The 27,985-nt window shown below is 40.6% G+C and overlaps 1 protein-coding gene across 2 annotated transcripts; it reads left to right on the top strand.

The window, feature by feature from the left end:
* The first annotated feature begins 2,382 nt into the window (after window positions 1-2,382).
* Window positions 2,383-17,127, top strand: paip2b (poly(A) binding protein interacting protein 2B). Of its 2 annotated transcripts, none has more exons than XM_080451892.1 (4): window positions 2,383-2,685; window positions 11,036-11,202; window positions 14,198-14,380; window positions 14,836-17,127. In XM_080451892.1, the coding sequence occupies exons 2-4, from the start codon at window positions 11,047-11,049 to the stop codon at window positions 14,890-14,892; spliced, it is 396 nt and encodes a 131-aa protein (XP_080308018.1). In that variant the 5' UTR covers window positions 2,383-2,685; window positions 11,036-11,046; the 3' UTR covers window positions 14,893-17,127. The 2 variants fall into 2 exon arrangements, with proteins under 2 accessions (XP_080308018.1, XP_080308017.1); XM_080451891.1 differs by lacking the exon at window positions 2,383-2,685 and adding an exon at window positions 3,203-3,534.
* Window positions 17,128-27,985: the final 10,858 nt, after the last annotated feature.

Here is a 27,985-nt window from a genome sequence, read left to right on the forward strand (position 1 = left end):
CTTCACACAGGGTGTGATTTTTACTTTACTGGAGTATTTCCAATTTTCAATACTTTTACTTCTACTCCACTACATCTTATTTACAATTATTATTAACATCTTATTACTACAATTATTTGAAAACTTTAGTTACTAGTTACTTTGAATGTTAACCACTTCAAACCTATACCTAGCTGTTTTCAAAAGATTTTTATATATGACGAACTTGTGAAATTGGATATACTGCATAGTGAGTACGTTTACTTTTGGTGTTTTAAGTATATTTTGATGCCAATACTTTCGTACTTTTACTCAAGTAAATTTTGAATACCGAACTTGTAATAGTAACAGACTATTCCTACAGTAGGATATTGATACTTTTACTTAAGTAAAACATGTGAGTACTTCTTAGGTTCCTCCATCACTGCCTCCAGGCACCAGGAGCATTGAGCGAAGACACTGGCTCACAGGCCTCCAGGCACCAGGTGCAGGGATAGTCTGGTGACTGAAATCCTGCTTCACACCAGTAAAAGACAAGAGAGATACTTAAATTATATAATAATATTGAGCTGCAATATTTATAGTATGCTGATTGACAAATAATAATATACAGGAGTGTTGTGTGGCACCCTCTGCTGTGATATGAAGGTAATGCGTGTTCTTATGTACAGCTCAACAGTCTGGGGCGTCTGTCTGTTCTCTTCTCATCTGTCCAGTAGTGGAAAAAGTATTACATTTAGTAAAAGTATCAATACTGCAATGTAGAAATACTCTGTTACAAGTCCGGAATTCAACATCTACTTGAGTAAAAGTACAAAAGTATTGGTATCAAAATATACTTAAAGTACCAAAAGTAGAAAGTAGCCTACTCATTGTGTAGAATGTCTCATTTCACTAGTTTTCAAATAGTATAAAAAAAAGTATAGATTGTATAAAAATCTTTTGAAAATAGCAGATCTACAAGCTCACAATTCGTCACGTCGAGACTTGTAGATCGGCCAATTTCAAATGGCATATAGGGTTGAAGTGGCAATAATAATCTAAATCTACAAAGTAACTAGTAACTACATTTTTCAAATAATTGTGGTGGAGTAAAAGTACAATATTTGCAGCACGTAAAGCAACAAGTAAAAGTCCATAATTCAAAATGTACTTGAGTAAAAGCATAACAGTATTGGTATCAAAGTGGAGAAAGTACTCATTATGGTCCAAATGTATACAATGTATACAAATCTTTTGAAAATAGCAGATCTACAAGTCTGTTTCTTCTCATCTGTCCAGTGGTGGAAAAAGTATTCGGCTATTTTCAAATGGCCGAAATGTATATAGGGGCGGGCTGAAGTGAATGTTTTGTAATAATAATACAAATCTACAAAGTAACTAGTAACTAAAGTTTTCAATTAATTGTAGTGGAGTAAAAGTATAGTATTTGGCTCTGAGATGTAGTGGAGTAGAAGTAGCTCTGGTCCATAGCCTAGAGAACTGCTTCTAGGCTATGGACGAGTAGAAGTAACAGTATAGAATATTGGAAATACTAAAATATAATAATTAAAAAACAAAAAAATTGTACTTAAAAACAGTACTTGAGTAAATGTACTTAATTACTTCACACCACTGAACATTGATCCAAATCAACAGCAACAGCAACAGCAGCAGAAGAAAAATAGGCTTATTATGTTTGTTTGTTTACTTAGCTTGAATGGGATAGTATAGGGGCGGGTCGTATCGAGTCATAAGCCAATAGCATCACCGGACGTTGTCAATCGTCATGCATGCCAACCAATCGCCGACGCGTACAGCTGGACAAATGAGGCCACGTGACCACCTTTCTCTTTTTTACCCTCCCTCCCTCACTCAGGGTTGCCATGTCCGCTTATTATAAGCGACTTTGGGCTTGTTTTGCGGGTTGCGGTTTTTTGGGCTTGTTTTTAAAGTGTAATTATTTGGGCTTGTTTTTTATTATTGTTTAAACCAGTTCTCAAACATTTGCATGTCAAGGACGGCCAAATTAAAGTATTTCTCCACAGATCCCCACCTGACATTTATTTTTTTGATTGATTGATTGATTGAAAATGTTATTAGGGAAAATACATTTATATTATTTATATTTATAATACTTTTGTCTAAAAGGTCCAACCAAAAAAGTCCTTGCGGACTTGTTTCCATTGGGGTCCTTGAATTAATTTCATAGACATATACTTTCCAAATATTTAACTTTTTCTTTTCAAGACCTTTTTTAAAATAGCAGATCTACAAGCTCACAACGCGTCGCGAATGCGACGCATTGTGAGCTTGTAGATTGGCTATTTTAAAATAGCCAATAAAGTGCTCATGACATATCTATCGTGGCTTCTTCTGGGCTTGTTTTGTTAGACCTGGCTGGCTGCTTGTTTCTCCCACAAAACCTGGCAACACAACCCTCACTGTTGGTGGACACAAGAAGAAGAAATCGTGGATTTTTGTCCGTTTTGCGGCCAAAATAGCGAAAGAAAGAAACGGACAAAGAAGACAGGACATACTATTCCCGCAGTGGCGACGGATCGAGGGCCACGCGTGATTATCGGGTTTAAAAGTGCAAGAATCGCGGGGTCTTGTTGCGGGTCTGAAGAAAAGGAGACGTGTGTGTTTTTTCTTCAACAGCTGTCTTACAAATTAGCGACGGATTCTCTGTTTTCGTTTCGAACTAGTCTGCTCAGTGTGTTGTTGGTGAGTACACAATGGTGGAGGTGGAGGAGGACACGCATAGGCGGCACGCACGCACGTACACACACATACACGAGGGTGTCGCTTTTTGCCAAAAAAAAGAACAGATCTACAAGCTAGCAACGCGTTGCTAGCTTGTAGATCTGTCCTTTTTTTGTTGTTGCAAGCGACACTGTGGTACTACGGAGTATAAATGGCTTGACACGCTGTCAAGTTGAACCAAAATCATCTTATTAACATTTTATGTAGTGAATATAAACATAAGGGAATGACTTCCCTTTATATTATCTCGAGGTGTTCACACACTTATAAACAAATCATAAAGACAGGCAATCACACAAAATAAAAACCCCATTTATGGATTACGTTTCTTATTCGTGATTGATTATATTAAACGTTATAAACAGTTGAAGAGCCTGAAAGAAAGCCACGCAGGCATTTGTGTGTTTTGAAGAAGAGGATGATGAGGGTGTGATGATGATGATGAGGGGCGCTTCTTCTTGTTGGGTGTTTGTTCACACAGTACAGACCACATGACCACAAAGCAGCGACCCACAGCCTCTCTCATATCTGTACTGCTGTGCTAGGCTAAGAGGCTAGGCTAGCTGGATTTAGCCCATGTGAAGCTACGTACGCAGCATCGTCGAGCCAGCCGCCACCACCACGACAACAAGATATTTATAATTATTATTAACATCGACCCACACGGCCACGCGAGAAGAAAAACACTCGATCACACGCTGCCGCGAGTGAGCTCAGCTGATACAAAGTTTCTGTTTTTTTGAACCGACCGAACGGATCGGTGTGTGCTTTTCGAAGTGACGCCAGGACACGCAAAGCAAGCTATGCCAGGTAAACCCCTTCTATATATATAACGACCGGCTCCGACGGACCCGTGTTAATACAAAGTTAACCGAGCGTTATAATGATCGAACGCGTTGAGTTGTTGTTTCGTTGACCCGGTTCGGCTGGTTCTGATCTCAACGATCGGCTCTCCAGTCCACCACCAACACCACCATGCTGCTGCTGCTGCTAACTAGTAACGCTGCTAGTAGCGGCCTAGGGTTGGAGAGATCAGCTACCAACCGACGCACACACATACATACATGCATAAACGGCGGTGTGTGTGTGTGTACGTGACGTCCATGTGTCTCTTTTTAATTTTTCGATATCGGTGACCTTTTATTATGAAGCGGTTCGTGGGGTGGTGTTTTAGTTTGTTTGACAACCCTTCCACTTCCATAAAGACTTGTTTTGACCCGGGACCCCCAGACTATAGCCCCCACCACCAGCAGGCAGCCCCCTCACACACACCACCTCCTCCTCCTCAAGCCGTCAGTGTCTCTTTGTTGTTGGGACACTTCTCTCTCTCTCTCTCTCTCCTTCCTCCATCCAATACGTTTCACACACATTCACACAGTAATGATATCGGGGACTTGCTATTTACAGCTACGGCGGATAAAAGCGACGCGTTGTGTCGTGTGTTATTAGCCACTTAGCATTAGCCGGGGCTAAAGCCCAAGCCGTCCCCAATCCCTTTAACAACTTTTCGGAAACCTGACTGAGGCCTAGTAGGGTTTTGTAGCATTAGCTACCCCGTTAGCTAGCCCCGTCCCGGCTGGTGCACTGCTGTCAACGTTGAAACGCTAGCAAAGCCTCGTTTCTTTTCACAACGTCGTACGTACGACCGTGTCGCTCGCCACCCCAAATAAGAGGCGATATACAAACTAGACAACACGTCAGCTAAAAAGCTGACGTGTTGTTTAGTTTGTATATCGGCTCCTTTTTCTTTGGGGTGGCACCATCGTACGGTTGAGTCAAACACGCCACGACGACGCAGCTCTCCACTCCATCCATGCACGGTGTATTATAACGTTACATAATCCGTTATGTAGCAGCAGGTCAATCTAACACACCGTCCTCTCCTCTCTCTCTCTCACATACACACCAACACAAGCCGGCTTTTGCCTTAACATATGTGACGTTTTAATTATATTTTTTTACTTTTTCAGAGTGCCTTTTCAATTGCAGGTTGTTGCCGATTGCGTTTGATTCAATTGTACCATATGGCATGCTTACACAATGATACTGTAGGGCAATGGTTCTCAAACGTTTACATTTCAAGGTCTCCCCTTAACTCTGACAATATACAAATGGAACCAATTGTTCCATTTGTATACTGTCTGAGTTACAGTCTTGTAAGAGTTTATTTAGACCCCCCTAAAGGAACCGAGAGTCCATAGAATCCACTTTGAGAACCACTGCTGTAGTGTACAGTGCGTGCAGACAGCCAGACTCAGAGCTGTCAACATGACTGCACTGACTGAAACGATAGGCACAATATTAATGTTTAACAATAGGCTGCTCTGTGTATATTATTACACAAGTGGGAGATGTCTTCTTCAGTTCTGACCAAGAATGTTGTCTGTTCCAGCCTTTTTTATGTTAAGATGAATTTGTGTTTAGTCACTGATGGAGTTTTTGTCACCAACCTTTTCAGCTACATTCTTGACACACTTTTTTCAGTTTGGAAAGTGTGGAGCTCACTTGCTTGGGGGGGGATATATGGAGAGTTATGGTGTCCATGTACATTTCACATAAGACAAATTTGTCTTTTCTGATGAAAAGATCCTGATGTTTTTATTGTCACCAACTTCCATTTTCAGCTACATTCTTGACATTCATAACACTTTTCAGTTTGGTAAGTGTGGAGCTCACTAGCTTAGCTTGGGGATATATGAAGAGTTATGGTGTCCATGTACATTTCACAGTTTTAGATCAGCTTGTTAGATAACATCAGTGTCCCGGCAGAAACTTCAATTGTCGCACATGGCAACTTTAGATAGCAGTGGTGAAGAGTGTGTGTTAAGCTTTTATCATCCATTATTCTACTAAACACTTGGCTGTAAATTATCAGGTAAAGAGAATAACAACTGATTACACTAATCTGTTATTCTCTCTAACATGATAATCTTCAGATTCCCTGTGCAATTAATCTCCTTTCCACTAAATTGAAATATGAAATGGCGTAAAGGGCTTCAAGTTTATCTATCGGTACCAGTGGGTGAATGGATAGTGTGTTGACCTTGTGGTTGCAACGTTTCTGGTTCTATTCCAGCTGGAATACTCATAGGTTGCTGTCTCTCTATACTCTCTATACTCTCAATACTCTCCTATCTAAATCAACAATATAGCATAACAATATATATAATTGAAAAAGGAGAAAGTAATAAAATTATGCCCTTGCAGGCATATTAGGCAGAGCGGATGGGTTGGGCTGGAACTGTACTTGCTAAATATTACATGCTGACTAACATATGGGTTATGCAATAGGAACACGTTAGCGTTGCATGCAGTACATCCCAGCATGGCACTCTGTGTGTCCCTGTTTTCCTTTTATTTATGCACACGCCCCCATATAGCCTGTTCCCTTCACCCTTTGAAAACTGATTTTAGGCTTAGGAGCATATGTTATATCTTGAATGGGGGGGTTATATTTTAAAGGACATCCAGCTTGTCATTTCCAATGCAGTTTTCTGAATTCCTGTTTTACTGCATTTTGTATTGTTGTGGTTCAATTACAAATGTTAGTTTTAACACTAGTACGGTTGAGTCCAATAGTTTACTATGGTACTTACTTATTGTCAAACATTGTGTTGTAAAACTATTTGTTCCATAACATTTGCAGTATACTCAGTTTATAGGCCACTGTGAAAATCAACACGGGACAGGCAGAAAGGCAGCATTCCCATACTCAGTACCCCTGGCGTTTCAGTGTGCTAATATACATGAATTAATGTGGCGTTGTTAAAATTACATGGGTTGAAATGTAAGTTTGTGGCATGCTACAGCAAAGCTTCAATCCTGATCTTCTATACTTGTTTATCATTATTTGTCTTCAAGGTAGACTTATATCTCAACTTAGTGTGATTACACCATGAAAGCAGCCAGGCAGACGCACCTAATTAGTAACCTAATTAGATAATATATGTGAGTGCATATTCATCTGTAGGCATTGATGACATCACACAGAAACACACTGACACAGACATTTTGCTCTTATGTCATACTCGGCTGAGGTGTTGCAATTTTTCCCTGTTTTTTAAACGAAAAGGACAGGACCATGTAATGTAAACATCACAATCTGCCTGATCTTGAAAATGGTTTATTCTGGGGTTAGGGTTAAGCATTGGCGGCTAGGTGTTCGGGAATGCGTCAATCTCAGGCCTGTGTCCTCACATGTTGAGCTTTAGAAAGTTTGTAGGGGATTAGTGGCGATCATTGACAAGTTTGCACATTGTCATCTCGGTGCTGAAACTGGAACACCATGCATGAGTCATGACAAGTCTGGTTGGAGTGGCTCACTGCAGGTGAACCTGTTTTGACTGAGTTGGGACTTGGAACCTTGATGGTGACAGCGCGGCTGGAGAGATGGCTACACCTTCACGTTCCCTGCTCAAATCTCGTATTCTAGTTTTGGTCTACTTTTTCTGTTTTTCAGTGATTTGTTATTGTGTTCTGTTCCAATTCTTTCCAGCTCTTTCAGCTGTAATCTCATTCCTTATTCTGAGCCATTTCGTTCTGACATTATACTTAACTGTGTGTGTTACAGTAGTTGGAACAGCCTTCTCTGACATTATGAAACAACGTTATGTACAAAAGCCAGAACGTCGTCCAACTTCTCTAACACGTCTATGGGCATCTCTATAGGCCACAGTGTTCAAGGTTAATAATTACAGATGGTGGCCTTTTACCACACCGCTGCTATTCACAAGAATTACATACCCCTGCCATCATTGACTACCACCATAATGAGCCATTCCTTACAGCCTGGTTAAATGGCTAAGAGTAGTTAGTGCCTTGAAAAGAGGTTAATGTTTTTTTTAAACAAGTTTTGTAATTCTTTTTAAAGTGAAATGCGATTCAGAACCAAACGATCAACCAATGGTGCAATAAGTCTTTGTCTGAATCTTGACTATTAAAAACCCAGCAGCTTTACAACAATCTTTAACATCTTACAACAAGAATCTCCTAAGATGATACTTAAGGATTTCTGACAGGAAAACCAGTTTATCAAGCTTTATCTAACTTTAATTACCCTTTAGGCATGTGACAATATTGCACAAGTGCTGAAAACTCTTTCTGAGGGAGCACTTCAGATTCAACTAGTTGGCTAACCAATGGAAAGTTTATACTATTCCAGAGGATCCAGTCTGACTGTCAGCATTTGGTCTTAACAGGTAGGCCTTCATTTCATCCTTTTCAGAGATGGGGAAGCGGATGCAGTTACAGTACAGGTTTAAAAAAGCTGGCCAGTGTCCTCTTGGCTTTGTCTTTGTTCTGCCGCAGGGCTCTTGTGGGAAGGTAGATGTAGGCTGAGCCCATGATGATGCGGTCAGCTTATTATACGGTCAGCAGCAGGTAACTCCAGCTCAGATGCAGCTCTGGCTTGTATTTCCTCTGGCTTGTCACGGTCAATGTATTGGGTTTTTGAACCTTGGATCGACAAGCAATGCCATCCAGCAGGTCATCATCAGTGGTGGGATCCTGATGCTTGGCAGTGAGGTAATTGTTAATGGTTGGATTAATTGCTTTTGCGAGCTAAGTGTTAAGTTAATTTAGGGTGAAATTGTGACTTTAAATTACAGGTGAAGCACTGGCTTTCCGTAAGATGCAGTCACATAGTCCTTACTTTAGGCCCTTAGCCACTTTCAACCTGCTGTCCCTGTTTCGGGCACATTATAGGCGAAAACAGCCGCTCTACAAGCTCAACGCATCACAATGCGTAGAGCTTGCTATTTATTGTACGACAAAGTATATAGTGCTTAAAGGGGAATGAAACCCTAGGCTGATTTTCGTAGGTTGTTCCAATTCAGATTAAAAACATGGCAGGCTTGTAAGAAACACAGCAGCTGATAAAATTAATAAAAGGTGTGTTAAATTTAAGATGTGCCCTGGGCCATGGGTGTGCATGTGCAAGCATACAGTATTTACATGCCTAAATCTATCACAGCCATTATTCATTTGATTAGCTGCAGCTGCGTTACTTGCATCACGGTGTACTATAAGGTCAGCCTTATGAAGCCTGCCATGTTTTTACCCTGCTGTAATTTTTAACATGAAGTGGAAAAAACAAAATACAAATCAGCCTAGGTTTTCATCCCCTTTATCCATTTAGACCCACACGTTGTTTTACCTTTCAATCCGGGACGGCATCTGTGTCATTTTAGATGTTGCTAAATATATATAGCAACATACATTTTTTTTATTTTTTTTTCAATACAAATAAGACGTTTTTTCGTTTTTAGAATCGGCCTCCAATCTAAATGGGTTAAGTAAGTGCCTAGTTCACAGATCATCACATCAATTATATTTTTTTGCAATGATGGCACCAAAATGCCTCGTCGTCTTGTCTGCCTTCAGGACCTGAGAAATGGCCTTTTCCTGGTCCAACACTCTCTCAATCATGTTGAGTGTGGAACCCATCGTGTTGGTGATTTGGTTTCTGCTGAGGTAGTAAAGATAATATAAAGAAAATGTATTGATCAATTTGAGTACATTTTTGTCTTTTTAGTTATATAATAATATAATAGTAATATTTTATTGAAAACGGTGATAATTTTTCATATAAACATTATTTTGTGTATTTTAAATAATATTGTAGACTAATCTCATAATCTTACTCTGTTCTGTGTAGATTATTAATGGAACAGTAATGTCATTATGAACCAACTATTATCAGAATACGAGAGGCAATATCTTATTTTATGAACCCAAAAGCACTGCAGCTCATCTGCTGTCTCTGGTCATGGTCTCCTCTTTCAGTCCCCAACATTCAAGTGCTTCCCTCAGGCATTGTACTGTATGAGCTCCACCGTGTGGTCTTATGGGAAGTATGTTTTGAACACAAGCACTGCACGGCTTCCAGTCATGAATGAAATGAATGGTCTCACTCAAATAAGGTTCTGAATTGCAGCTAGACCATAAATCACTTGTAACAAAAAAGCAAACAAAAAAAATTTGAACTTTGAGTTGAATCTTGTCACCACATTCAGAATACAGTCGTGGAATGGCCTTGTTGGACAGTGGAAATGTGTCCTTCTAGACTACTACCACACATATGCTTTGTGGAGCACATTATGAATCCTGTGATGGGAACAACGGCTCTTGTACATTGTCACATTAGGGTGACCTTTTTAGTAAAAATGTCATGGGTATAAGGGGGTGAACGATATGGCCAGACCATATCACAATTCTTAGGCATATCCACTACATCAAATTGATGGCCTTTAAAAAATATACTTTATTTTGGCATTTTATGTTTTATTCCAGATAGGACGGCAGAGAGAGAGTGCCTGATAACTTTCAGTAAAGAGCCCCAGGTCAGATTTGAACCGGGGTCATCTGTGAGAAGGACTATAGCCTTATTTATATGGTGGTAATGCGCTCTTACTCTGTGGGGCGGACCGTGGATCACATTTTATTTTATTTTCATATTGCTTTAGTTATAAATTCTTTTTCAAGTTATGGTGAGAAATAAGGATGTAACGATATTATTGTGGATATCAAATTATATATTTTTTGTGGAGGGAGCTATGAACGTTTTCACGCGGATCATGTGTGCGCAGATTCATAGATCTTAAGAACATCTCCTGTTACAAACCTTGGCAGATGTTGTGGGGATCGAGACACACACAATATCTGCAATGATGATTGCTATGAACACACACTGACTTGTTATTGTGATATCATATCGTGAGTTTTTGATATAATTACATCCCTATTGAGAAAGCAAGTCTGTGGAAGCTGTGTGTATGAGAGCATAGCATGCACTGAGACTGTACTGTAAAGGCAGATGGTGGCGAAAATAAATTATCACTCAAAATCGTCATATGGCACACCCTTGCTGGGTATCCAAACACGACAAGAGTCGTGTTTTAATGTACCTGGGTCCCACAAAGAAGCTAAGTGATACTCTGTTTGGCTCCTGTGTGGGAGAAAAACTTCCATGCAAATAATAAAAGCCAAGAATGTCCAGCTGCTGCTATGAATGGGGTGATGAACACCTGCCAAGTTGTTTGGCATAAGTTAAAAAAAAACCGAAATGGAAAAAGATGATAAAGGGGAAGTACGTGGGTTTGTTTATGTGGATGCCATCTGTCTCCCTTATTTTAAATGGTCAAAATTTGCTGTGAGCACCCCGTATGTGCACGATACAGGAATGGGGAGTTTTCAAATGTGTTTTGAGTTTTCTGTTGGGGTCTAATGCTGTTGCTTGCACAGCTAATGGAGATACATTTCCTTCATGGTGACATTCATCTAATGATAACATTCATGTAATTGTCTCTGTCAGAGCCGGCTGAGATGAGCGGTCCCGAGGTGGCCAAGACACCGGGAGGCGGAGCACCGGGGAAGGAGGGGAAGGAGCCTGTAGCCAATGGACACGCAGGAGAAGGCGGAGAGGCTAACCCATTTGCCGAGTATATGTGGATGGAGAACGAGGAAGAGTACAACAGACAGGTGCGTTAGTGTGTTATGCTATCAGTCATGTATGCTATAGGCAAGTTGCATTTTGCTTCATGGTTTGCAGAATTGTCTGCGGTTTTGAACGTGAATGCAAAGCTAATCATTTTCCATCTTTGATAATATTCCGTCTTTTTTGTGAGTTATAGTGGTGTCCGTGGCTAGCCTATTAAATGACGCTGCCCCTATTAGTCAATATGGAAATACTAGCGTAAACTTAGCTTGCGGAAAGTATTGCAAAACACACCAGTTTCGGCTTGTCAATGCTGATCCTCTTACTTCCTGAAGAGCTCAAGGTTCTTAATTTCCCTGAGCTGCATCTATAAAGCAGAAATCAGGTTGAGGCTTTGTAATGTGGTGACTGCCTTCAGCGTAAAATATCTTCCCTAACAAAAACACACCAGCGTGGGATGGCCTTCACTGGCGCACACGTCCATTCAGCCAAATCGAACCATAATTTTGCGATCATCCTATCCATGGTCACAAAATGTCCTTCTCTTCTGCGGCATTTAAAATGACATCTGGTTATTTGAATATTATAATAAATAAGCGTTTATCAGTATTCACTACTTTGTTCAGTACTAGTAGTGTTATTTCTGTCCGACTTGAGAGTAGGGCTGGGGCGGTATGGATTTTTATTTTCCGCGGTAATTACTCCCCGTTACGGTACGGCGGTATTTACCGCCTCATGCACGCGCGCGAAGAAGACATTTTTTTTTGTAATACCGCAGCCAATTTTAAAGAACCGCGGGTTACCGTTACCGTTACCGCGCCATTACCGCTACCGCGTTGTTACCGTTACCGCGCCGTTACCGACGGTGGGTTTTGCACCGTCGTCATTATTATTATTATCATCACCTATGCTGTTGCATTGTCTGAAGTAAGCCGAACAAAAATAAGTTTTGCTCTTAAGCAGTGGTGGAAAAATGCTCAAATCTTGTACTTAAGTAAAAGTATCAATACTGAAATGTGAAAATACTCAGTTACAAGTAAAAGAGAGAAATACCTGGATGATGTTTTCTCTCATCTCTCGTAGTTAACCAGTCTGCGTGGCCGACTGGCATCGTTCCTAATGTTTATATTCCATGACCATGATGTTAGCGTAATCCGTTAAAGATTATTGGAAAGCTATCTCAGATAAAAACTATTAGGATTAAGTAAAGTAGGGAATCTATCCCCGTTTGTTATGAAACTTATGAAAGAAATGAAACCGTCGTATGTTTTGCGTCAGTGCCGTGAATGCCGTCAATCGATTGGTCTCGGCTGCCGGAAATAGCAGATCTACAAGCTTGGTGAGCTTGTAGATCTGCTCTTTTTGTTACGTGATGTAAGACACTATCGTACGACGAGGTATATATATATGAGAGTGAAATTACACTGGTGACTCCGACCCAAGCTATCTATATATATATATCTATATCTATATCTATATCTATATCTAGATATCTATATCTATATATATATAGATATATATAAGAGTCCTGCAACGGGCCGGATACCCGCGTTTGACGGGTGAAAACGGGTGAAAATTTTACTTTGATAAGATAACGGGTACGGGGACGGGCGGTACTGAACTAATCGCGGGCGGGTATTTATTGTGAAAATCAGAGAGCACTGTTTCCGCCCAAACAACGTAACTTGTGTAACTTAACACAGCACAACTGCACGGAGCATGCTCATGCTGGTCAGTTATCTTAACTCACAAAAACACATTGAACGTCCTGTACCTTCAAATTAAAACTATGTGATGACGTAAACAACGACACATGTGTGCTGCGTAGATGCGCGTTCGCGCGTGGCTTAAGCTCGCTCCTCCGTCTTCACTTGATTTCTGTACAAACCTGACCACTGAATGTAGCGCTGTTGTTGAAGGCTGCTATCTTTTTCAACACACTTTTCATTTACACGGATAAACGGGCGGACAACGGGTCGTTTATTTGATGGGCGGGTCTGGTTCGTATTTTGAAATAATCACGGGTGATGGGTCGGTCTACGGATCTGAGTATATATATATATATATATATATATATATATATATATATATATATATATATATATATATATATATATATATATATATATATATATATGTAAGCTAAGTACTTGAAAATAATGTAACTCAAACAGCTTATGCTTACTTTTTATATGTCTGTGTTGTGTGGGTAGACTATATATATATTCAATCTAACAATTTCTGTAATACTAAAGCCAAGAAATAATTAATTATCAGGCACACACACAAAAGCAAACCCCCAGTTTAATAATAATGGACTGGCCCTGCTCCGACTCCTGTCGACCCCCGGCCCCGGGGTACCTCCACAAAAAATAATTTAAAACATATTTAAAAAAAAAAAATTATATAATTTTTTTTTTTTTATCGCGGTAATGAACCTGACGTGCGGTGCGGTATACCGTACCGCGGTATTGCGGTTACCGCACCCAGCCCTACTTGAGAGCAGAGCACGCTTCTGATTGTCTTGTCGGACTTAAAGGGGAAATCCACCCATTTTCAATATTTAACTATGTCATTAATATAGCATAAAGGAGTTGTGTGGAAATAAGAAAAAATTAAAAAAAAAATTAACATTGCAAAAAAATTTAACATTGCAAAAAAATTAACATTGCAAATTACACCATGATGAGTCATCACAGTGTAATTTGCAATGTTAATTTTTTTGCAATGTTAAATTTTTTTGCAATGTTAATTTTTTTTTAAATTTTTTCTTATTTCCACACAACTCCTTTATGCTATATTAATGACATAGTTAAATATTGAAAATGGGTGGATTTCCCCTTTAAGTTTGGGACTTAAGTTGGTCAAATTGTTGGACCAGCCTTGCCTCCATCTCTTCGGTATTACTCATTTTCCTCTATCTCTTTGGGTCTACCATTACAATGATAATGGCATATGTGCATAGATTGTTTCAGGGCTATTTTAATTAATATATATATAATATAACATATTGTCTCATCTCTCGTTTGTGTGTGTCAGGTGGAGGAGGAGCTGTTGGAGCAGGAGTTCTTGGAGCGTTGCTTCCAGGAGATGCTCGAGGAGGAGGACCAGGATTGGTTCATCCCGTCCCGTGACCTCAACAACCAGGGGGTGGGCCAACTCCAGCAGCAGCTCAACGGCCTGTCTGTCAATGATCACCACGGCAACCTGGAGGAAGTGGCGGTGAGACCACACACACACACACACTCTCACACACTCTTTTGACCACTTTCAACCTGGCGGTCCCTACTTTGGGCATTTAGGGCAAATGCCCTAAATGTGATGCAACGCGTTGTGAAATTGTAGAACTTGTAGTGTCTATTTTTATTATGTCCTGTTTTGGCCATAGTACATTATACCAGGCATTGTCAGTCATTTCTTTGTATATTTCCGTAACAGGCTTTGTATATTTAAGTCATTTGTCATATCTGATTCTGCCTTGTGCAAGTTTAGTTTTCAAAGCTTCAAGGGAATGTCATTTTTATTTGTACAGTGTGTTCAATGCCAAAAGCACAATTAAATCATTCATTGCAATTATTTGTATGATGATTAAACAACAAAGATGTCATGATCGTGACAGCCCTACTCACTGTCTCTTGTTTTTTTTCTTTACTTCTTTCCCCGCCTACTGTCTGCAGAGGAAGAGCATCTTGAATCCTGAAGCGAAGGAGTTTGTCCCGGGAAAGAAATACTAGGAGACCCCCTCACCCCCATCGGAGCCTCCACACACATCTACATGCGCACGCACGCACACACACACCCACAGACACACACAGCAACTGCAGTTCTCAGAGACTCTGCGGCCTCAACCGCATACACACTTTACACATACAACACACACACACGTGTTAAGCCAATGTCGTGCTGGCGGGCCCAGTTGGGGGGTGGGGGGATTTCTTTCTTTTCTGTCTGTCTCTCTCTCTCTCTTTGGTTCTTTTTGCTTTTTATTTCCTGGTTGTTTCTTGTAAACTGAAGGGGGAGGCGGGAGGGCAGGGTGGTCATAGTACAGGGGTGGTAGGGGGGTAAAAGCCTACTTTATACTTTGCCGTACGACCGTGCTGTTTGCCGGAAATAACAGATTTCCATTTGAAAAAAAAGGTCACGTGGCGAGAATCTGTCATTTTCTGCAAGCGACGCGGCTGTGCAGCGGCGTGTAAATAAGCCTAAACTCAGCAATTCATTTCACGTCACACTGACGTCCACAGAGTACGGCGGCGCACAAACCGACGTCCCCTCGAACACAGGCAGCTACAGAGGAGCGATGCCGAGACACGTTTCTATCCTATTTTTGGTCTAAAAAAATAAATAAGCTAAGATGTTTTATTTGTGCAGCACTTCATTGCAGAGTGGCGTCAAATAGAATTCAACTCTCATTGGAGGATACTTTATAAAAAAATAATGGCAGTGAAGTTGGAAAGTGGCTCATTTGTATTTTTTTTTTGTCCCCCAGGGGACTGTTTGTGCCGCTGATACTCTGTAGAAGTCACCGTGCTTCTCTGCTCAGTCAGACCTGTTTAGCGTTTCCTCCCATGAGGTCATAATTAAGTTCTGTGACATCGGAAATATCACCTTATTCATTTTCTGTGTATCGAGACACGCAGGTTATTATTTTGTACATAGCGTGGCCTGATTCCAATCCAAATAGAAGCTCTCCACAAGTTATTGATTTGTGTAGTGATCTTGAAAAGATCTGGACACATTATTACCATGGGTATTAAGTGGTTATTCCTAATTGATGAGGAAATACCATGGTTTGTATTTTGTTGTCCAGCTTGTGACAGGACGTGCATGATATTTAGATTCTCAGACTCGGACAGTGTAGTGTGTGGGCATGGGGAAATCATGGAATGGTTTTAACTAAGATAATGTAAAAAAGGCTTTTTCCCTAATTCCAGTCTTAGAATCTGACTTTTTATTTCACAACATATTCCCCCACTTCCATTGGGATTTATGGGGCGAATGAACGAGTGTGGCAACAGAGTATTTGGTTTGGAACAGACCCATCTTGTCTCTTTCTGTCATAGTGACATTGTCCTGCATCAGATCATGTGTCCCTATCCAAATCAGGTTCTCCAATAGCCTCTTCTGTTTTTTTTTGTTTTTTGCTTTCTTTATCTTTCTTCTGTATTGCTTTTTTTTTTTTTTTTTTTTTGAGAGGACGAGGTGTTTTGTGTCTCTACTGGGTTGCCATAGCCTGTGGTGTCCATTCAGTCCAGTACAGTCGTGGTCGATAACACACAACCACGACAGTATTGCCTCCGAAAGGTTCCTTCTCCTTGTCCAGAAGCCGTAGATTGATCTTTTTTAGAAAGTTCACTGAAATCTCTTCTGAAGTGACTTTGCCTCAAGCAAATCATCTCTGTCCCATTCTGAACCAATAGGACAAAGGATGTGTTGGTGTACTGTTGCTTTTTGGGATATTTTCAGCGCACGGCGATGTCGCATGCTAAAATGAAATGGCAGACCTACAAAGCTCACAACACGTCGAATCCGCGACGCGCTGTGAACTTGTAGGTCGGCTATTTTCAATGCGCGATACCGTCATGCGACAAAGTATGAATCAGGCTTAAGGCTTAAGAAGCAGCCATTTTCACCATTCAGGCTTTACCTCGGTATTAAAGTGTTCGCTTTAGCACTAGAGAAGCTTGAGTCAAAATCTTTTCAGATCTGCTTTCTGTGTATGAAGGGGACACATTAATGTGGGGGCCGGGCGTTTGGACCACAGCTGATGAAAGGCACCCTGGTGAAGCCAATAGGAATGTCCGCCAGGTGGATTGTGCAACATGAAATCATTTTTGGTGATTTTTGCTTGAGTTAGATGACGAAGGTCGTTTAAAAACAAAAGAGGTCCAGAAGACACAAAAATAACAAATTTCCATTCAAAGAAAAAATGGATGAAAAAAAAGATGAATAAAGATATTAAAGGCAAATGTTTTGTAATTGCATTCTGTTAAACATATCAGACATGACACCACCGCTGTTCCTGTTATCAACACGGGTGATGTTACTTATTGTTAGCCTTTACTGACACACTGGGTCATCAGGAAAATGTCAGTACAGACTTGACCAAATTGATATTGTTTGGATATTTGCCAGATGTATTACTATGGTGATGTGACTCATTTAGCTGTACTCTACGGCAGGGTTTCTCAAAGTGGGTGCTGCAGAATACTTTGACAGTTTTGGGAATTTATCAATATCACTTCAGTTTAATCACTTAGTCTTAGACCCTCTATACTTAGTAAAACGGACCTGAGTTGCACTGTACTTGGTGTGTTATTTTCCCATCTACCTAAATCTCTTTGTGAGCTTGTAGATCTGCTCTTTTTGGTGAATGTTCCCCCCCAGAATATGGATTCTCGTGTAATCAATTATAAAGTTATTTTCAATCTGTCTTAATGGCAAAGGATATTCTCTTAAATTTCCTTGTGACATACTGTATCTTAGGAAAGATATACGCATTTACATATCGCAAAATCACAAATGTAAGGTGCTATAAAGTTACAATGTAATTCGGGGGTGCCATGAGCCAAAAACTGAGAACCACTGCCATAGGGGACTGTCCATACTGCCATCCATAGAAGGCTTTACTATTTATGTCAGCTTCTATACTGGTATCAATGTGGTTGAATAAGCAAAGAGATGTGCAGGTCTAAAATGTATGAGTGCCTTTTTAACATCAGTGACGCGACGTCTGTTCCATAATGTTTTTACTAGTGCACTGCCCGTTCTGGGTGTGATATGAGAACACGCGTCTCATGTGACATGGCCAGTCGGCTTCTTTTCACCTGACAGGAGCTTCACCATGAGGACATAATGTGTGTTTGTGTGCACATGTATGTTTGTCTATAAGCGATTGAGGGATAAAGTAGATACTAGAATGTTGAGCATCTTCAGACACATTTGGGGAGGTGCAGAACTCTGTAAGGCCAGCACTGTGGCGGTGGCACTTTACACTCTGCAGCTTCCATTTTCTTCAGTACAAATTAGTAATATCTCTCACCTCTGTAACTATTGTGGGGGTTTCTTCCATAGGACTGGTTCAATGACCCCATCTGGAACAATGATTCTCTGCACTCTGGGTAAAACTCCATATAACAATTAGACCCATGTTTGAGGTGCTTACAGTACAATAATCTGCACGTCTCTACCTTTCTGGAAAGGCCCCCTTTGGTGTGTTTGACCATCTGCTGTTGAGGGAGGCAAATGAGCATATCAACGTGACTGATTGAATATGGTGCTGTATTTAGCTTATATCCAATCCAAATTGCCTTTAGAGGTCAATATGGACTCTATGCATACCTGCCAAAACACTCAACAATGGATATATTTCTTTCAGACATGGTTGGATAATGCTAAGACAATGCTAAGAAGGAATTTCACTTTGGAACCTTGACTATGATGTTGGTGGACGACATAGTGATATGTAGTGAGACGAGGGAACAGGTTGAATCGAGTCTGGAAAGGTGGAGGCATGCACTAGAGAGAAGAGGAATGAAAGTCAGGAGTAAGAGGACAGTGGAACAGTAAGTGTACAAGGAGGAGAGGAGAGATGAAGGAGTTTATATTCCTGGCTGCGGTGAACTATCCAAAGTAATGGGGAGTGTGGAAGAGTCGAACAAGAGAGTGCAGGCAAGGTGGAACGGATGGAGGAAAGTGTCAGGGGTGATTTGTGACAGAAGTACCAGCAAGAGTGAGAGGGAAGATGTATAAGATGGTAGTGAGACCAGCCATGTTGTACAGCTTGGAATGGTAGCACTGACGAAAAGACCGGAGGGGAGCTGGAGATGGCAGAATTGAGGATGCTACGATTCTCATTAGGAGTGACAAGGAAAGGACCAGATCAAACGTGATTACATTAGAGGATCAGCCGAAGTTAGAAGGTTTCGGGATAAAACAAGAGAGGTGAGGTTGAGATTGATTGATTGATTGATGTACTTTTTTTTAGTAAGACATGAGAATCACAGTACATGGAAGTACAAAAAGATGATGTGCAGATGAGGGATGGGGGGTACATTGGGAGAAGGACGCTGAAGATGGAGCTGCCAGGCAAGAGGAGAAGAGGATGGCCAAAGCGGAGGTTTATGGATGCGGTGAAAGAGAAAATGCAAGGTGGCTGATCTGCATAATGACACATCTTATTTATCTCATTTACATTTACACATGGTATTTGTCTGTGACCTCAATGTGTATGTGTTTTTATCAAATATATAGGCTAATGTAGGTGTAGGACATTAATAACTAGAAAAAGTGCTCCTCGGAGCACAAGTCTCCGCCAGGTCAGGTAGGTTATTATGGCCTCCTGGTGGCGCTATAATAGGCCAATGTGAAAAGGGTGCCATTTATTCCTAGGCTGTGCACGGCATGATTTGAGGCATTTTGTTGCATGCATGATTTGAGGCATTTTGTTCTAAAAATGTGTTTTGCTAATTTTGACCTGCTGGTGGCGCTATAACATGCCAATGTTAAAAGGTTCCTCAACGTAGTGCAAATGTGCATTCAAAGTTTCACCACAATCGGACGCTGCGTTCATGATTTGCGGCATTTTGTTCAAAACGGGCCACTCCTGCAAACATTACATGTCAATGTTAGCCAATCAGGATGGAATATGAAAAATCAAACAGATCCGTCTTGATCACATGACTATAGAGATCATGTGTACCTATTTGCGTGAAATTTGGATCAAATCTGAAGGCTTAATATCAAAAAATGTGTTTTACATAAGTCTGCCTCCTGGTGGCGCTATAAAAGGCAAATGTGGAAAATGCAGGGCAAAGGTTTTTCCTTGGCCTAGACTAGAGAGTGTGCATACAAAGTTTTACACAGATCGGTGCAGTTATAGGTAAAAACACGAATCGGCCTGTTACAGCGCCACCATGAGGCTTATTTGAACATTTTCAAATGGCATTTCTTCCTCGGCCTAATGGGAATGTGTGAGCAAAATTTCACGGAAATTGCATGCTGTGTTCATGATTTGAGGCATTTTGTTCGAAACGGAGTACTCCTGCAAACTTTGAAAGCCAATTTTTGCCAATCAGGATGGAATATGAAAAATCTGAAATTAGCCATTTCTTTTAATGACTATAGAGATACTGTGTACCGATTTGGGGGATTTTTGGCCAAAATCTGTAGGAGTACTGTCCAAAAATGTGTTTTGCAAAAAGCGGCCTCCTGGTGGCGCTATAACAGGCCCATGTGAAAAATTTGGCGCAGAGGTTCTGCTCTGGCATCCAGGGAGTGTGTGTGCACAGTTTCTCTGCGCTCAAGCCAACGGTGCCGGAGATTAGCTGTACACAAAATGACAGAATGACGGACGGACACACACACGGACGGACGGACAGGGGTGAAAACATACTCTCGCCATGCCTTTCGGCCTGGCGGAGACAATAAGATGCATAACATAAGAAGGAAAGAACTACAATGGGACCACTTCACTGAAATTAAATGTTTCTTATGGCCACGAGAGGGCGCGGTTTGACCAAATATGTTCTGAACGCCACATCACCAGTTGTAGGAACCAAACGCCCATTGAAAGAGGGGACGAAACATAAATGTTCAATTACAGGACTGCAGGCAGGCTCGTTGGTCTAGGGGTATGATTCTCGCTTAGGGTGCGAGAGGTCCCGGGTTCAAATCCCGGACGAGCCCTACTTTTAATCAACTACCCGTAGCGTAGTGCTCCTTGAGAAGGGTGATAAAGGTCACGTTATTAATAGCTGGGCTTACAGGGTTTCTGAGAAAATGTTACAGGAGTCAGGACATAGACAGGCATGAGGCACAAATGCTCCCAATCCCCATCATATTTTGAGGTAGCACACATTACATTTGACAGATTAAATTGTCTGTATTACTCCATTTCATTCTTTAGACAGCAAAGAAGATCAAATGAAATGATATAACAATTAAGCAAAACATTTAATTTTTTAATAAAAAGACTAAATAAAAAAATTCCACACCTGTTCAACACATATAGTCCGTGAGCCAGGGGGGTTGGTCATTACCATCTGAGGGGATTAATGCTCATAGTGATTTTTGTCAAGGTATGCATGTCTAGAGTTAGAAAATATGTGATAGCCTTGCACCAATGGTAGCTTTATGGGTGCTATCATGCATTTTATGTTATAACACTAGGCGAAAATTACATGGGTCAATATATGAAAACATACTATTAACCCCCCCCAAAAAAATATACAAAAGGTTTTTCAATTGGTTCTGGTACGTCTAGGCATGCTTAAGAACATACAAAAAAATCTAGGAAATTATATTTCTCGTAAAGCCATCATTTTCAAGATGGCGTCCAATATGACTGCCAGGAGCTTAAATGGCTTTATGATACTGTTCAACCTAGAAAGGTGGTTTTGGTGTCTAAAACTAGGTCTTAGGGTTCAAGAAATATGGCTGAATCAGTGAAATTACCATCAGTTAATTTTGTATTGCCAAATCAAAGATGGTGTCCATCCCATGGTGATGTTCCATTGTACTAAATTATGTTAAAAACAACAAAATATTGCAGTTGTGTGAGGGAATCTGTGAACTTCGTGAACGTGATTCATATGGGGACCTGGGGGGGGGGGGCATTCATAGGTGTAGAATCTATTTATAATGTTATATTTTGACTTGCTGGTCAGTCTTTGGCCTATGTGCTAAAGGTCAGGTCAAGGTCTCTCTCGCACCTTATCGTCCAACCAGGTGTCCAAGCAGGCAGCAGATATGGTCACTGGTTGACATGTACAGCAGGCCCTATTCACCTCACAATTGACATGGAGCCGTTTGTTGACACCTTGCAGGTATATAAGCATCTTATATTCTTCAGCTGCATTGCAAAACTGATGCAAGGTTCAGCACTGGAAGTGGAAATGCATGTGGTTGCAGAACATGACAGGCAAGTTCAGTGGTCAGTCCTGAGTGTATCAGCAGCACTCTGAAGTGGTTTCTATCAACTTGGCCAAAGACATTTGAACAGATACAGCAGTAGCCTACCTGGACACTGCACATCTCCATCCTACTGGCTGACAGTGGGTAGACAACTTCTTCCTACACTTCACATCCACCAGTTTGAATGCGCAGGGAGACACATTGACATTAACTTCACCTTTTCTCTCATGAAGCACATGACTGAAGCACTTCTTCCATGCTGGCCATGTGCAGTGTGCTTGATATCTAACCCAGTGCCTGCTGAAGATGCATGTGCTCCATGCCATAGCATAGAGGCTAAGCTAGACCTTGTCTGTCGGCACCATGATGGATTCTGGATCACTGTCTCTGCTGACCAGTCTGGGGAGCAGACTGCCATAACGATCAGGAAAGATGCTGTCATGATGCATGTGAGTGGAGTGGACTGAAGCCTTCCCCAAAATGTGCAGAAACAGAGGGAGAGTTGAAGCACTGGTGTGTCTTGGTCATAAAATATTGGGGTGTAGGATTCCTCACACACAGAAAGATCATCTCTTCAATCCCATCCTTGGCTAATTTGCCCCCATGCTGTTGTGAATAGTAATGTCCTTTACCCACATGAGATGTCATCATGAAGAGTAAGAACATTAAGCAGAAGCCGTTGAGCATGTTGTACACCTTCAGTGCTGACGATAGATACTGCATTTAGTCATGATGAGGCAGACATCACTATGAGTTCCTATATCCCTGATGCAGCCATCTCTGGAAAGGGTGTGATACACATGCTCAGTGATTACACTGATGTTCTTGTCCTGTTGTATGCTGTGTATTGGGGTGTATCAGGTGGACCTACAGTGTAAAGTATAGATGAAGCATTGGGATGGGACAGTCTTATATGTATGACAAAGGCAAGATCAGAGCACACTACACTTTGCTGGTAGGGAACTTCCCAGGCTACCCTGATGTGCTGGGTGAGGTGGGTGCCACAAGTCTTAGTCAATGGCCCTTCCTCCAACACCGACCAACCTGTTGCACCACATGTGGGCTCATTTATTTACAAGTGATGTTGTGGAAAGTGGCAGACCACCAAGCCCCACCTGACAAGTCGTTTGATGTCACAAAATTTGGATAGGAGATCTAGGATATTCTTGTTCCTGTCATTGCTAAGGGTGACCCCACCGTCAGAGCTATGTGACATGGTGCAATATCAATTTAGGGCACAGAGAGTGAGAAGTACATCACTGATGTACTGTAACTGCTCTGGTGAAGATGGTTACTGATGATATGTTCAAGCTACAGATGAGGAGTGATGTTAATAAGGAGGATACTTGTAAGGATGAGGTAGAACAGGATGTGGGTTGGAGAATACAGATGTAGTTGCAAAAGATACATATTTGACATTAGATTATATCATTTTACATTCATGTTATTATGAATACCAATTCTTGTGACATGTTAATGACACTTTTCACAAAACAAAATCATGAATAGTGAACCATGAATGTTCATCAAGTTGTTTCCATTTGTTGTTCTCCCAGAGGTCAATTTTAACCTTGACCTGACCTTTGACATGATTGACCTGATATTAAAAAAATAACATCAGGAATGGATTCTACATATGAAAACCCTAAAAAAGAGGTATTAAACAGAGGTATTCTAAGACAAGCGGATTAAAAGTAAAAAATTGCCAGGCGTGTGTTTAGTGGCCATTTTGGATATTTTCTTACCCATTGCACTATATTCTGTTTATTGAATTTCATAATACATTTCCTTAGAATCTATGTATGTAAACATGGTTTTAAATCTATAGGTAATTTACAAAGGAACCCTTTGTGTTCCATCTTTCATTAAAACCAAAGTACATCTTATGTCACATATAGTCACTATGTTGTCACTGCCTGTAATAGAAAAATATTGTAGATATGCACATTTTAACAACCTTTCTGGACAATATATAGTCTGAGCTTTATCCCAACCATTTTTCAGAGAGAGAGGGTCAATAATAAGAGAGAACCATCAGTTTGAAGTAGAATGCTTCATTCGGATTTTGAAAACTGTGTTTTGGCTTGTGGTTATAAAAGGAGTGATAACACACAGATAGCTACCACCGATGCAAGGCTATCACATTTTTCCTAGCTCTAGGGGTGTATACCTACCCAAAAATCACTATGAGAATTAATCCCCCCAGATGGTAATGATGACCCCATTTTTGGGGTCCTGGCTCACGGACTAATAGTTTCAGGCTCACAGAACATTCACCAAACCTGTGACCTTTACTCTCTAGTTGACAGACTACATGGAAGTTATAAATGGCTCAAACATTTGCTTTTCTCTATACATTAACCTGTTGACCACTAGGGGGTACTGTTTGATCAGATCAGTTCTGCAGCCAACCACAATCATGTGAATAACATGGAGGAATAGACAAGGGGGTAAAATGAGGTGAGACAAGGAAAAGAGGAGAAGAGAGCACATGAAACAAAACAGAGGGAAGAAGACAGAACATTTTATTAAAAAGCTAAAGAGATGTAAGGTTACTTTGTCTTGAACAATGCAACAGCTAGGCCTACTATCAAATCAATAACAAATCATCATCATCAGTCAACATATCCAAGTATATACACTGTCTTCACCTGGTTCAAGAGTTGAATGTTTGGGCCCACAGGAGACCTGAATGTTGCTTTCTGGTGTGCAGTTGCAGTGGTGGAAGAAGTACTGACATGTTTTACTTGAGTAAGAGTTCAAAAGTATTGGCATCAAAATATACTTAAAGTACCAAAAATAAAAGTACTCATTATGCAATACGTCCCATTTCACAAGTTTGTCACGTATAAAATCTTTTGAAAATAAATAATTGTAGTGGAGTGAAAAGTACAATATTTGTCTTTGAGATGTAGAGGAGTAGAAATAAAAGTATTGAAAATTAAATACTCCAGTAAAGTTAAGTAAAGTATGTCCATGGTGTTTTATATCATGCCTCACTAGAAGAATCCTCTCTTTGAGAATGATACTGAATAACTGATCATACTGTACTGTTTCATTGTCATAATTAAAGTTGATAATACTTGTTCAGTTCGAGGCTTCAGTGTTTGACATGACCCTGTGTGCTGAATTGGACCCAGAACCAGAAGGGACAACTGGACATAACCACAGCACGCCAAAGCAAGTATGGACACTTTTCTTCTTTAATGGTGGCTCTCTGTGGGCAACCACATGCATGCAGATTCTAGTAAAAAAAAAGAAAAAGAAAAAAAAAGACAAGTGCTAGTACCATTTTTTCCATTCATCTTTTTATTAGGGACACACAAATAAGTACCAGAGCACAAATTTAACGTTCACATTTATGTTTTCCTTCTTAAAATAAAAAATTATGTCCCCAGGGATTGCAAAGAAGCAGAAGGCCCCATTAACTAGAACACAAAAAATATTGTCTCTGGATGGAAAATTGCAATGGTATTGACAATTGAATCAAGAATGTTTTATTTGTCACTAACTTACAGTATACAAGTACAAGCATCGAAATGTTTTGGGACTTGTTCCGCTAAAGATTGTGCAACATCTTAGTCATAATAATATATTAAGTAAGAGAATAAATAGTAATTTAAAATAGTGAGTGAGAATTAGTGTAAACTCATATCATACAAATGATTACAGATAATTAGTCAGGAAATGAGAAATTTAATAAACACCATTGAAAATATAAAAAATGGAAGATGAGTAAAGAGAACTAAAAGTAAATCTTATACCTTTTCTAAGTTAATAAAATACATAAGACCCCTAAGCCACGTAGAGATAAGTAGATGGAGCCTTGACATTTTTTCTTCCTGCACACCGATTTATCCTGTGTGCAGGAAAGCACTGAGTCCATCTAGTCTCCCCCCAACACACACGCGCACACATACACACGCACACACACACACACACACACACACACACACACACACACACACACACACACACACACACACACACACACACACACACACACACACACACACACACACACACACACACACACACACACTTACAGGATCATGTCCAACACATTGACTGTGTGTATGTCGTGGTGCTGATGAATACATTTGTCCATAGGGACCTCTGGTTTGGTATGGTGGCATTGGTGGTGGCATTGGTGGTGGCATGTTGAATGACTGTGGTGGTGGATGCAGTTGTCTAAGCAATGAAAACCCAGCTGCAATTGAGCTTGCCAGTCTGTCAATATTATTAGTTAACTGACTGACATTTTTAGAAGCTCGCTTCTCTGATGCCTCCATCATGTCCAGCATTCTCCTCTTCATCTTGAGCTCTTCTTCGGCTACATTCAGCACCTGTGTCTCAGATGGAAGCCTTCTTTTAAGTTGGTTCTGTCTGTATCCATCGAGTTTTGCCTTGGAATAAATAGATCCAAATAAATTGTTAAAGCTGGCTTAAACGCAAAAGTTAAACAACAAACGGTAGACCAAGGACATAATATAAATCACTCATTTACAATATACATTGAGTAGAGCTCGTCTTTCCTTAACCACTGAGGGGGTCAGACAGCTACCATCAGACTCTTGCTGTCCAGAAGCATCTGACGCTTCTGTGGGTGTATAGTCCAGGCAATCTAGCCCATTTTAGACCCAAAAGTCAGACTAATTGTAAGAGAATTTTTTTCAACAGATATCATTTCTATGAGGTGTCTAGAACAACATACTAAAAGTCCTAAGAAATCCTAGATGCGGAAATATGTTTAATTCTCATAAATTCAAGATGTGTGCTAATACCTCGAGAAAACTAAAAACCCTAATGGGCTTTTTTTTTCCTTTTGTCCTATCACAATGAAACTTTCCACACTGAATCTTAACATGAAAACTAAACTTTTTTGTATTACAAGTTTCTTTGAAACTTAATTTGAATATGCAAATTAGCTTAATATATATTGAATATGCCCAAATTTGCATATCACGAAAATTACTTTTCCCCAAAATGTATTATATTTATATTGTTGTTTGTTAATGATATCAAACACACTAATCAGACTTTCATGAACCATTTCATCGAATATTATTATTACTAGAACTTCGGCCGCGCTGCGCGCGGCCTCAGCTCTATCGCCCGCGCCCACATAGCACCTGCGCCCACACAGCGATCTGTGCGCCCGCCCTGCACCCCTCCTCCTCCCCCCCCAATGTGCAGTATTGAGAGCCCTGACGTCACAACATTTGGAGTGACGGCCACTGCACTCTGGTTGATTGGAATACACCTAGGGCCCAGGTACAGCTGAGATGAGAGAGATGTGTATGTTAGACACAATATGACTCTGAGCAGGCATCACAGTGTTTAAATTGCATCTGGTGAAGAAGAGACTTTATTTTCCTATGTAGGTAGGTACTGTACTGTACTGTACCTGTACCTGTACCTGTACTGTACTGTACTGTACGTACTGTACTGTACCTGTACGTACTGTACTGTACTGTACTGTACTGTACTGTACTGTACTGTACTGTACTGTACTGTACGTACTGTACTGTTCATACTGTACTGTACGTACTGTACTGTACGTACTGTACCTGCACTGTACTGTACTGTACTGTACTGTACTGTACTGTACTGTACTGTACTGTACTGTACTGTACTGTACTGTACTGTACCTGCACTGTACTGTACTGTACGTACTGTACTGTACCTGTACTGTACGGTCTGTACTGTACTGGGGGGGAGGGGGGGAGCTGCATAGACCAAGGCAGCGCTTGTTTCTGTGTGCTCTGCAGGGGAACGAAGGTGCTGAGGTTTTGTGGCAGATGATGATGATTGGCTGTTAAAAGAACCCTCAGGAAGTAAATTGCAGCTGGTGAAGTGATTTGCATAAGTATTGGGGCATAATGCGTTTGTTATTGATTGTACATCCTGCAA

Source organism: Gymnoscopelus braueri, assembly GCF_963280865.1.
Source record: "Gymnoscopelus braueri genome assembly, chromosome: 15".
NCBI classification, from domain to species: Eukaryota; Metazoa; Chordata; class Actinopteri; order Myctophiformes; family Myctophidae; genus Gymnoscopelus; species Gymnoscopelus braueri.

Coding starts and splice junctions, on each gene's coding strand:
- paip2b (XM_080451891.1), top strand. Junction 11,203..14,197: donor AGGAAGAGTACAACAGACAG/GTGCGTTAGTGT, acceptor TGTGTGTGTCAG/GTGGAGGAGGAGCTGTTGGA. Junction 14,381..14,835: donor GCAACCTGGAGGAAGTGGCG/GTGAGACCACAC, acceptor TACTGTCTGCAG/AGGAAGAGCATCTTGAATCC.